Here is a 13,384-nt window from a genome sequence, read left to right on the forward strand (position 1 = left end):
TTGTGAAAAAAAAAATCACTCTTTTGATAGTAGCCATAATGGTCTACAATAGGTTCACAAAAATGTTGGGCTGGTGCACATGGGAAGAGATCGGGCCATGCCAGCATCCAGAGGATGTTTTATGTTATTACAGCATAAGAAGTCATGTACAGTTCCAAAAGTGCACACTGTCACAAAATCATGGGAAGGGAGAGGGTCACATCTAAAATGTAACTGGAAAGAAGCATTTTCAATGAAATAGCACTTCATTTGCTTTCAAAAAATATAGTCTTTAAAAATGGTCCAATCTAACTATTATTGTTCTTAGGCCATAGGGACATGTCTGTAACATATGAGTAAATTTATTCCAGGCTGGAAATGTTCCTCTTTGGCCACACTGTGTATACAGTCAAAATGAGATGATAATGTGCCTAGGTAAATTTTATCTAACACAACCTTGACTGATGAAAGCACTTGATAAATATTATGCTTCGTAATTTATATCAAAAAAATCAATTCAGAGAATGTTGGAAACAAAACTAAAACTAATGGGAGTGTCATAGGTTTCTGGAATTGAAGGGACTTATTGTCATTCAACAGATATATGAAATACTGAACAAATATTGTCTGGTCATGATCACTTCAAATTGTTTAGGTTATAGATTGCCTAATCTAGTTTAATATAATCAGTATTTTTAAGAGAAATAAAAATGAAAAAAAAAATAAACCATATATCACCAAGACCTTCTGGATGCTTTTACACTGCATTTGGAAGTCCATCCCCTGGCCACCCTTCTCTGGAGCCACATGCAAGCATTTGACACAGCTGCTAAGTGAGATCCCTTTCTAGTGGTAGGTATTATACTTATGTAGGCATCAAACCACACTGCCAAAGCCACTATTCCCCTGAAATAAACCCTCCATGGCACAATGCACTTGATTTTTAATATTTTAAAAATCAGACATCTCTAATTGTAGTAAATAACATATATAGACATCTGTTTCTTTATGATCTAAATCAGTGCTTCTCAAACTGTGTGTGAGGAAAAACCATTTTTTTTAATTATTATTTCTAGTCTGTCATCTACTAATACTTTTGCAAAATACACAAATGATGAATTATTTAAAAATTAATTTTTAAATAACATACAAAATATAACCTTAATTTTTAAATTATTCTTAGATGCAACAGACAAAAAAAATGACTCTGTCAAGTTTCTAAGAGTTTTGCAACACTTACTCTCAATCTTAGTACTTATCTGGCCACAGGTCAACCACAGACGGTGGGTAGACAGCATGGGCCTGGGACCACACTATGAGTAGCACTGATCAAAGCGCCATGCATGTATTTATTCAAGAGGTATACTTTACCTCTGACATCCTTTCCAAATCCCATCGAAGAAACTTTTTTGTCCACTTGTTCACTGTTGTTTGATTTCTCCTTCAGAACATCGTCATCACTAACAGCATCAACAGAAAATTTTTTCTTTTTCTTTTTCTTGTGTCGAGGTGGAAGCTTTTTTGGGAAAGTAAACATTGGGAATATCACAAGAAACATTGCAATGGCACAAAGGAGGAATCCACTCCACCTAAAAAATTGGAAAATGTGAATAGCATTTACGGCTTTTCTTTTGTGAGTGAGAACAAATTAGTAAAGTAGAAGTTTGTGGTGAAAAAATTCTGGAGAAAACTTTTTATAATCAACTGTAAAGCAGTAGGAAGTTGAGCAAACTAAGAAAATGAAGGAATTCTCCGTTTCTGTGATATAAATGAGAAATGTACTCAATAATTATACCAGTGTTATACTGAATATCATAATCAGCAACCTGATTAGAATTTCATTCAAGTATTTTTGAGCACCAATGAGTTAGTTCTGCTAGCATTGCTAACCTTGTACAATGTGTATTTTATGATAAATCCCTAAATTATAAATTCAATAGAAAAATAATGTGGACAATAGCATGTTATGTGGACCAATATAGACATTTTTTTCTCATAAGAAAAGCATTAATATCCCATGTGAAATATGTTTTAAATTATTGAGAATATTCAAATATTTTTCTGCAAACACTTAAGAATGTATTGACCCGGCCGGGCACGGTGACTCACACCTATAATTCCAGCACTTTGGGAGGCCAAGACAGGAGTTTGAGACCAGCCTGGCCAACATGGTGAAATCCTGTCTCTATTAGAAATACAAAAATTAGCCGGGTGTGGTGGTGGACACCTGTAACCCCAGCTACTCAGGAGGCTGAGGCAGGAGAATCACTTGAACTCGGGAGGCACATGTTGCAGTGAGCAGAGATCAGGCCACTGCACTCCACACTCCAGCCTGGGTGACAGAGCAAAACTTTAAAAAAAAAAAAAAAAAGGAATGTATTGCTGCCCATTTAGCTGGCCTTCACAACACTTCACCAAGTATGAGGGTTACCAACAAAGACATTTAAACTTAGTCCTTGCCTTCAAGAACCTACAACCTGTTCATAAGCAAGCTAAAAATATAAGAAACAACCTCTAAGAAATGCAAAATGTATATAATTAAATATTAGATTATATGGTACAGATTATGAGTGCTATCAAAATTCAGAGAGGGGAAATTAATGTGTATCGGAAAGCTTCCCAAGAAAAGTAGAACAGGAGGTATTAGACTCAGAATTCTGTCTTGAAATTCACCTGAGGTTGCCACGTTGCAGAGCACTAGGAAGCAAATACAGGGAGTAGAATGAAATTGTAGTATTAGAGCCCTGGGCTTCTTGACTGCATGATGCCCCATGGGGCAATTTCTCAGTCTCCTTTCAACCTTTCCTTAGCAATCAGAGGTCTCTGGTGCTCCCTAACAGGGTAGCCACGTTCTAACTATGATTCCTCACCTCCAAACTCTGCCATTCAAGCTTCCAAGTTCATAAATGCTCAACACATTCCCATCAATTGTAACCAGAATGCAAGCAGCATCATAAGTATTAATGCTGAATTCAATCAAGTAAGAATATAGATCCACTGCAAAGTGAAAATTCATTTTTTAAAATAATGTTTCTATTAAAGTGCTGTTATCAGCTGCTAAAGGTCACAGTTGAGAGAATGATTCCTACAATAAGTCATTAATAATTTAGTGCGCTATTTTCAAAGATATTTAAAGTTACATTAAATGAAGATTTTAAGATAGTCAGGAAAGGGCTTTATTTTGAGAAGTTTTTTCGGGGCAGACTTCCAGCAATCTCTGTTATTCAGAATGTAATCACCAGCCCAGTGCCTGACACAGATTAGGTACTCAAAAAAATCTGCTGAATAAATAAATTGAAAGAGACAGTTTTAATTTTTAAAATGTCAGCTGGTTACGGTGGCTCACACCTGTAATCCCAGCACTTTGGGAGGCCGAGATGGGTGGATCACCTGAGGTCAGGAGTTCGAGACCAGCCTGCCCAACATAGTGAAACCCCATCTCAACTAAAAATACAAAAATTAGCCAGGCATGGTGGCAAGTGCCTGTAATCCCAGCTACTCGGGAGGCTGAGGCAGGAGAATGGCTTGAACCCAGGAGGCGGAGGTTGCAGTGAGCCGAGACCTTGCCACTGCACTCTAGCCTGGGCAACAAGAGTGAAACTCTGTCTCAAAAAAAATAAAAATAATTAAAAAGGTCATCTGTCTATAGAGAACATAGCTATGATAATGCCTGGCCCCCCTCAGTACTTGGCTGCTTATGAGGTCCTTACCCATCAGGCACTGCTCACTTGCCTCTGGAGCCTCTCTCCACGAACTCTCCATTCCAGTCCCCTGAATCCCTGCAGCTCCCTGAGCTCTCACACTCTCTCCAGAAAAGGGCAAGCAGTGTAGTGTAGGGGACAACTCATGGGCTGTGGCTTCAGGCAGACCTGGGTTTGTATCCTGTCTTTACCACTTGCTTACTATAGGATCCTGGATAAATTATTTTGCTTTTCCAAACCAGCCTTCTTATCTACAAGAGGGGTATTAAGTATGTTTGGGGATCATCAAAATTAAATAAGACAATGTTATGATGGATGTCATAAAACATCTGTCCCCAAATTAGCAATCAGTTCATGATAGCTAGTTTTGTGTGGCTGGTTTGCTTTTTAATTAATTATTTATTTATTTTGATTTTTTTCTTTAGAGGCGGTGCCTCACTCTGTCGCCCAGGCTGGAGTGTAGTGGCACGATCATGGCTAACTGCAGCCTTGACCTCCCGAGTTCAAGTGATCCTCCCACCTCAGCCTACCAAATAGTTGGGACTACAGGCACAGTGGCTAATTTTTTATTGTTTTGTAGAGAAGTGGGGGGGTCTCACTATGTTGCCCAGGTTGGTCTTGAACTCCTGGGCTCAAGTGATCTGCCCGCCTCAGCCTCCCAAAGTGCTGGGATTATAAGTGTGAGCCACCGCACCCGGCAAGCTTTTTACATAGCATTGCACTCAGCCTCCCTGCCCATCCCAGCCCCAGCCATTGACTTAAGATTATATGCAAACATTAAAAATTTACTCATAATAGCCCAAAGTGAAGGTGCATAACAGGAAGGGGAGAAATATCGCAAATAAACAAAAATAATACAAAAATAATATTAAAGTGTGGGGTCACTTCAAGGCAGAGCAAACCAACTCGCATTATTCAACAGTCTCAAATAACATTGATACAACACATCATATAATAATGATGCTAAAGAGGACTCTGAGAAAAGCTGAGACAAGTGTGCAGTACCTGTTGGAAAAAGACACATCAATAATAGCTACACTTGAAAAGCCAAGCTACCTAAATCCCTTTCATGAACCATGACTCAGAGACCATTCACTAAGGGGGCCAGTTAAGAGAATGAACTGAGAGCTCTGCTCTGGAGTCAGTTTCTTTTCCCAGCTCTCACTGACTCTGAGGCTTATGGAAAATTATTGAACTCCCTGAGCATCAATTTCCTCAGCTGCAAAATGTACGTACCAGTGTCTACCTATGGTTGTTCCAAGGCTTAAATGAGAATGTTTGTAGAGCTTAGTATAATGCTTGACACAAAATAAGCACCCAATACATTTTAGCATTATTTATTCATTCCTTCCTTCCTTCTCCCTTTCAGCACGTACCTATTGAAAACTTATCACTGCTGCTAGACATCGTATAAAATAACATTGCATCAAATAACTATGTCTTTGTTCAAGGTAGAAGTCTGTTACAAGCAGTTACTCAATAAAATTCAAATTCATGTTTAAATAGACCCTCATTATATATTTCTATATTGACAATCTTTATCATGTATAGAACTAACATTGAGCCATTAAAAATGGATAAAATTACTTGAGCACTGATTAAATTCAAAGGACTGAATAGCTAACACGTACTGTACAGCAGGAACAACTTAGAGTGCTAGACATTAAACTCATTCATTCCTCACAATGACCCTATGATAATAAGTACCATAACTACCTTCTTTTATGGATTATAAAAACTGAGGCATAGAGTAACTTCCCCAAGGTCACATAGGTATCAGGTGGCAGACTAGGGTTTAAACCCAGGGGAATATGGATTCAGGGTCTATACTCTTCATCTCTCAATTTTATTATTTATTTATTTATTTATTTATTTATTTATTTTGAGATAGAGTCTCGCTCTGTCACTCAGGCTGGAGTGCAATGGTGCAATCTCAGCTCACTGCAACCTCCGCCTCCCAGGTTCAAGCAATTCTCCTGCCTCAGCCTCTCAAGTAGCTGGGACTACAGGCATGCACCACCACACTCGGCTAATTTTTTTGTATTTGTAGTAGAGATGGAGGCTCACCACGTTAGCCAGGGTTATCTCGAACTCCTGACCTTCAAGTGATCCACCTGCCTCAGCCTCCCAAAGTATTGAGATTACAGGCATGAGCCACCTTACCCAGCCCTCATCTCTCAATTTTGCTGCCAACTGGACTAACATCTAAAAACAGTTCAAAAGACAGCATAAAGCACCGGTAAGACTAAAGCTCCTGCCTTCCCTCCTTCTCCCTACCCGAGCTGGTTCTCCCCATCTTTCCCTCCAGATGTTTCCCTGTCACTGTGCCCTCCTTAAGGACCTCTAAATAGAACACAGAACATATGCTGGATGTTCATAAATAGAGTTAATTAATCTGGTTTTCTGACAATGAAAAAAGTCTCTACTCTGATTTATTTCTGAACTGGAAAGAAAACAGACAAGACCAAAAATTTCACTATGAGTCAAGAACTTAAAACTCCTGTGTTATTTCCCTAATGCTGACAGGGGAACTCCTTTCTGTATGATTTAAAAATTCTACCAGACATAACACTTCCAGCTTCAAAGAGCATTACTTATGAAAATAGGAAGTGTGTATAACAATTAATATCTGTTAGCTGCTTTGAAAATCAATAGTGTTAAACATTATTCCTACCAACCTCGGAGTTATGATGTTATTATCATGTAATGAAACACAGAGAGAACCAAGTACTCTAAGACATTTTTTAGAAAGTAATTACTTTCTCCATGTGTGTCTATGTTCCAAAAAAAAGTGAGTGAGTAATTACTTGGCACATATCTTTTCTAATACTGAAGTATTCTCTCTACTATAAAGTGAAAATGCCTTATCAATGTATATATATTGCTAATTCCCATGAAATGAATTCAGGACACCAATATTTTCAGTTAGTGCTTGCAATTGTGAAACATAACTTATCATGTTCAAGTTGAGGACTGCAAGAACTCAAACACAACTCTGTTATTTGGATAAATAACATAACATCCAAAGTTGAAGTTCTCATTCTGAGTCCTAAGCATTACTTATTTTGCAGGACAATTAAGTCCTAGCAAGCGAGAAAGCAGCTAAATCTCTAGCACATGTGAGGAAACAAAATACTAGCAAGAAAAAAGGGTCACTGAGAGTGTGACAATGGAGAAGCAGGACTGGTATTCCAGGCAGTGGGAGAGGGTTGTAAAGCAGACACACAAATACAATAAGAAAGTGAAAACAATGTATTTTTTTAAGGCACAGAAAAGATACTGAAAGGTATGATTAAAGTCAGCAGGAAAGTCCCCACACAGCCACAGCAGTCCTTTTCCTTCACTCTGCTATAAAGGAAGCACCCCAATCCTAAAGAATGCGGATTAAGCCAGTGTCCCCAAACCCTCTGTATAAGCTCCCTGCTATAAGAAGTTACCACACACTTTGTGGCTTCAGGCAACACAATGTGATTCACGTCACAGTTCTGGAGGTCAGAAGTGTAAAATGGTTGAAAGCGCTGGAGGCTGGGGGAAGAACCCATTTCCTTGCTTTTCCAGCTTCTAGAGTCCACCTGCATTCTTTGCTCGCAGCCCCTTCCTCCATCTTCAAGGCACATCACTCCAACCTGTGCTTTAATCATCGAATCTCCTTCTCTGATTCTTGCCCTCCTGCCTCCATCTTTCCTTTGATTACACTGGGCCCACCCAGGTCATCTAAAATAATATCAAAGTCCTTAATCACATCTGCAAAGTCCCTCTTGCCATGTAAGATAACATATTCATAGGTTCTGGGGATTAGGACGTAGCTTTCTTTGGGATGTTATTAACCTGCCTGTCACCCCTTCCCAGGCACCTTTCAGCTATTTTTTGTCTCCCTATTGGAAAAATTTTAAATACAAGTATACCATGACTTTAACTATTATTAGTAAGAACTGAAATTTAAAAATTAGAAAACAGAACTTACCAGTTGCCAATGAAACGAGGGTCATTCTGGTCAAGGTGAACAGGATTTCTGGGATCAACATAAAAACCAATAAGAAGTCCACCTAATAAATATCCCACTGCAGGGCCAAGTGCTCCCATGACATACATGATGGCTGAGAAGACAGAAGGGGAAATGTGAAATACAGCGACGTTTGATTACATGTTAGGAGTTCTCTCATTTCACTCTCATACCATAGACATCTCACAGTTCAATCCAGTTAACTTCCAAAAATGGGGACCTTCGGAGATTTGTGCCCATGTTTGCATCTTGGTTTTGAAGCTTGCCCTTTATTTACCCATCGTCCTCTTAGAGCATAAGAATAATTGGGAAATCTTTTTGGTGGCTTTTGTTTTGTTTTGTTTTGTTTGTTTCTTTCTTTCTTTTTTGAAACAGAGTCTCCCTCTGTCGCCCAGGCTGGAGTGCAGTGGCGCGATCTCAGCTCACTGCAAGCTCCACCTCCCAGGTTCATGCCATTCTCCTGCCTCAGCCTCCCGAGTACAGTGCGACTACAGGTGCCCGCCACCACACCCCGCTAATTTTTTGTATTTTTAGTAGAGATGGGGTTTCACCGTGTCAGCCAAGATGGTCTCAATCTCCTGACCTCGTGATCTGCCTGCCTCAGCCTCCCAAAGTGCTGGGATTACAGGCGTGAGCCACAGCACCCGGCCCTGTTTTTTAATGTAAGTGTTCAGGCCCCACTCCAGAACCACTAAATTCTAATTTCTAGAAATAGAGACCCAGGCTAGTTAATGAGGCAGTCACTGAATAACCAAGAGAAGATTTTTTTTTATGTCTAAGATAAGGAAAAAAAAAGAAAAAAGTAGGTGTCACTCGTCATAGCTAGAAGATTCTAGCAGGATGAGGGAATTCAAGGCCAGATTTTGCTATGAGGCTGGATTCAGCTGAATTGACAAAACTGCTTAAGTGTCCTCAGATTGCTAATATTTTTTCAAACCACCATGTCAGAATTAAATAAGATGTTACAATGCATTTGGTTTACTGTTAATTGAAGTATCTTATTCAAATATGAATAAATCTGCCTAAATGGCATGGATCAAAAGTTCCAAATGAAAAGCACCAACCACAGATGAACCAGAAAATAATTTTTTAAAGCACATGCCCAAGGGGGGTGGGGAGAGCATGTCTCGCTGCCAGTGGATCAAAAAGTTGTCACTGTACCCAAAAATCTTGCCATCAAAATGGGCGTATTGGCCGGGCACAGTGGCTCACGCCTATAATCCCAACACTTTGGAGGCCAAGGCTGGTGGATCACCTGAGGTCAGGAGTTCAAGAGCAGCCTGGCCAACATGGTGAAACCTTATTTCTACTAAAAATACAAAATTAGCTGGGTGTGGGGGCACATGCCTGTAATCCTAGCTACTTGGAAGGCTGAGGCAGGAGAATCGCTTGAACCTGGGAGGTGGAGGTTGCAGAGAGCCAAGATGACGCCATCGCGCTCCAGTCTGGGCAACAAGAGCAAAACTCCAACTCAAAAAAAAAAAAAAAAACAGGCCAGGCGCAGTGGCTCACGCCTGTAATCCCAGAACTTTGGGAGGCTGAGGCAGGTGGATCACTTGAGGTCAGGAGTTCAAGACCAGCCTGGCCAACATGGTGAAACCCCATTTCTACCAAAAATACAAAAATCAGCTGGGCATGGTGATGCACACCTGTAATCCCAGCTATGCTGGGTGGGAGGCTGAGGTGGGAAAATCACTTGAACCTGGTAGGCAGAGACTGCAGTGAGGCGAGATCACACCACTGCACTCCAGGCTGGGAAACAGAACAAGACTCCAAAAAAAAAAAAAAAAAAAGGGGGTGTATAGCAAACAACAAATTCATTAGCATTCCTTTAATTTTTTATTTTTCAATTTTCACTTTTATAATTTAAAATTATAAAGTAAGTAATATTTTGCCAATTTTAAAATTTTAAGATAGGATATGGAATTCCTTGAGAATCATAGAAAAATCTAGCCATATTCCAAACCTAATTTTTTCCTATTTGAACTCAGTTATTTGGGGACAAATCAATAAACACTTTTTTTTTTTGAGACGGATTCTCTGTCGCCCAGGCTGGAGTACAATGGTGTGATCTTGGCTCACTGCAACCTCTGCTGCCCCGGTGCAAGCGATTCTCTTGCCTCAGCCTCCCCAGTAGCTGGAATTACAGGCACCTGCCATCGCACCAGGCTAGTTTTTGTATTTTTAGTAGAGACAGGGTTTCACCATGTTGGCCATGCTGGTCGCGAACTCCTGACCTTGTAATCCACCCACCTCGGCCTCCCAAAGTGCTGAGATTACAGACGTGAGTCACCACACCCAGCCAATAAACACTTTTAAGGCACTGTTGTGTACAAGGCCTGGTAACAAACTCAGACGTTAAGTGTTCCTCATTTCCAATGTCATCATACATTGTTAACCACTGAGTAAATAAGGAAGCTTTGCCATATCCTTTAAAGTTACCAGAAAGCAAACTGAAAAAATTAGAATGGCTTCACCTTACTTTATCATTCACACCTAAATACACTTTGAATGATTTTGTACCTCCTGTTACTTTTAACCACAAACAGCAAGACAGTAATTTAACACCTGCTCTCACTTTTCACACTACTTCAAAAGAGAAAGCACAGTGTTTATTTTATAAAATCATCTGCTTATAACAATAAGACATTAAGTTCTTTGACTCTCCATCAGTGTTTGGAAATGGAGAATGGAGGCAGAGCCACAAGTAATTCGTACTTTTTCAAAAGCATGCTTCTTATCAATAAAATTAGAATTTTGATAAAGATCTTGTTAATCTCTTTGTTTGTAGCCTAGACTGTAACTCAGGAATAGAAAGTACTTTTTCTGTTGTAGGTATTCCCATCCGCATATGAAGATAACACTTATGTTTACACCTCCAGACAAACCAGCATCATTTACCGCTTAAAACTGTAATGAAGCCAAAATGTGACATGAATCATTCTCCCAAAATAGTTCTTCTGGCATGAAAGAGGCTATCTTACAAACACAGACAGGGAAAAGGGTATTTCCCCCATAGTGTTTATGCCAGGGGCACCTGAGTGCAACATCTTGGAGTGGCAAGCGGGATTGTGCAGGATGTGTACTGGCAGACACACAATATCCAGTAAGAGGAAAATTCATTAAATAGCATTCACCAAAAAAACCCTTAACTACTCCCTAAAATATAGATAAAGCTTTTTAAAATTCAGAAAGGTAACCAGAAACATTTATTTCTATTATATAGCAAGCAAGTCCAGTGGAATCACTCCCATATATATCTGTGTGCCTGTGTGTATATATATGTATGTATATGTGTGCCTGTGTGTGTACGTATATGTATGTATATGTGTGCCTGTGTGTATACAGATACATATATATACACACACACACACACAGGCACACATATACATACATATACAACTACATATATGTGTATATGTGTATATATTACTGTATATTGCAATTATATATGTATACATACACATATATAACTGTATATTACAGTTATATAAGAATGTGTGTATATGTATATTACTCTGTATGTGTATTTTATACATATATACATATATATATACACACACACAGAGGCACATATACATATATAATTCTTGACCTGGTCCCATTTAGTAAATAAGTCATTCTCTGGGAAGAAATATTTCTGGCTAGAAGAAGCCTTTCTGGCTACTGCACTAACATTAGTGGATTAACCAATGGTTCTCATTCAGAGCTTATAAGAGAAGTAAATTGTTGAAGCAAACCCGTACCACTCAACTCTTCCAGTCGAAAACTCTCAGTCATTCCTACTGACTGAAGGTAAAGGTCTAAACTGTCCTACTTGGAGTTCAAGTGCAGGATAAACCAGCCTCCTGCTACCATTCTATCTTAAAACTATAAGATCTAAAGCCTGTACTCCAGGCCCCATGCTCAGCACAGGCCTAGGTGGAACCAGGTCCTTTCCTTTGCTGACCTCACCATACTCTCCCTGGGCCTTTCCAACTTTCTGAATCCTATCTATTCTTCAAGGTCCAACCAAGTCCAGGCCTGACTGTCCTCCCCTAAGTGGCCTCTCTCCTCAGAATCCCTATAGACTCTTTTCTGTCTATTCTAGCAGCCCTCACACTCCATCATGCATCTCTAGAAGTAAAAGCTTTTCAGCATTTATCTTGAATGGAAGTGTTTTCTGTCTAATGCGTAGGTACTATTAGTCTCTCTCTCACAGCTGACTTCAAATGCATCAGTAAATCCTGTTGGTTCTCCCATCAAATTATATCCAGCATCTAGCCCCTTCTCCTCACCTCCATAGCTAATACTCTGGTCCAGGCTCATCTGGAAAACTGCCCTAGGCCTTCCAGCTGGTCTCCTGGCTTCTGCCCTTACTTCCCGACAGCGTATGTCAACACAGCAGCCTTAATATCCTCTAGAAACATGAGCCAGATCATGTCACTTCTTGGCTCACACCCTCCAGTGCCTTCCCATCCCACTCACAGCATGAAACCCATGTGTAGCTACAGGGACCTGCCGACACATTGGCACCCTCTCCTTTGTCTCCCCGCTTCATCTCTCATCACTCCCTGTTCCCTAGGCTCCAGTCATACTGGTCCCCTCATTCTTTAACCTTCCAGGCACATCTCCACCTTAGGGTCTTAGCAGTTGCTCTGTGTGCACATGTGTGTTTGTGTGTGTGTGTGTGTGTGTGCATGCATGTGTGTGTGTGTGAGTGTGTGTGGGTGTTTTGAATGCTCTTCTGCCACATGGCCACACGGTTCCTTCACTCACTCCCTCCAGGTAGTTACTCAAACAGTTCCTTCTCACTGATGCCTGACATGGCCACCTCAACTAAAAATTAAAGACTCTTTGCCCAATTCTTACCACCCCTTTTCCCGCTTTATTTTTTTCTTTAGTGTATATCGCCACCTAACACTACATATTTCCTTTGTCCATCTTGTTTATCATCTGTCTTCCCCAACTGGAACATAAGCTCCTCAAGAGATGCTGGTCAGTGGTGCTCACTGCTGTGTCCCCAGTGCACTGCGCGTGGAGGAGGCACACAGCCATCTGCACTCACATGCTTGTTACTCTCACTGCTCCCATTCAGCCAGTGAACGCTCTACTGTCATGAACAACAGTAGATGTCATGATGAAACTCTTCCTCAGTGTACACCAGCTACTGACATCTTAGCTAACAACAGCAGATATCAACCCATATTTCATGCAGTGAACTTGATAAATTTCGTGTTTTTTGACTGTGTCCCAACAGATCTGATTACACGTCATTGGTTTTCTCTCTTGATGAAGAACTTGGAAGTTTGGGCTATTCAATGAACCAGTAATATAAATATAAATAGAAGTCCCAATCTGTCCTTCCTGCACCCCATTGGATTATCTTACAGGCAATGGAGTGCCCACTCCCCTCTGAGAGCACGCTAAATCATTCCATTCATTTGAGATTAAATGTGCCCTACTTTTTATTTCTATTTATCCTGTCAAATATTTATATCTTATCTTTTCAAGAAACTCTGCATCCTTGACAGCAGAAATCACATCCTACATAGTACTACATAGTGGATAAGGCACAGACTCCAAAATCATGTGTTCAAATCTCAGCTCCAATTCTCAACAATCTTAGGACCTTCAGCAAGTTGCTTAAGCTCTCTGAGCCCGTTTCCTCATCTGTAAAGCTGAGATGATAGAAGTATTTACTCACAGGTTATCATAGGCA

General features: G+C 40.2%; 1 protein-coding gene across 3 annotated transcripts in view; it reads right to left on the reverse strand.

Annotated features, from left to right (window-relative positions):
- SLCO5A1 (solute carrier organic anion transporter family member 5A1) overlaps positions 1 to 13,384 on the reverse strand; it is a 166,659-nt gene that overhangs the window by 86,144 nt on the left and 67,131 nt on the right. For all 3 annotated transcript variants that reach the window (XM_054561725.2, XM_002819164.4, XM_054561726.2), the window contains exons 3-4: positions 7,645 to 7,777; positions 1,351 to 1,568 (exon numbers count right to left, since the gene is read on the reverse strand). In XM_054561725.2, coding sequence (XP_054417700.2) covers positions 1,351 to 1,568; positions 7,645 to 7,777 — 351 coding nt within the window. The remainder of the gene's footprint in view (positions 1 to 1,350; positions 1,569 to 7,644; positions 7,778 to 13,384) is intronic.

The sequence above is a fragment of the Pongo abelii genome, chromosome 7, assembly GCF_028885655.2.
Source record: "Pongo abelii isolate AG06213 chromosome 7, NHGRI_mPonAbe1-v2.0_pri, whole genome shotgun sequence".
NCBI classification, from domain to species: domain Eukaryota; kingdom Metazoa; phylum Chordata; class Mammalia; order Primates; family Hominidae; genus Pongo; species Pongo abelii.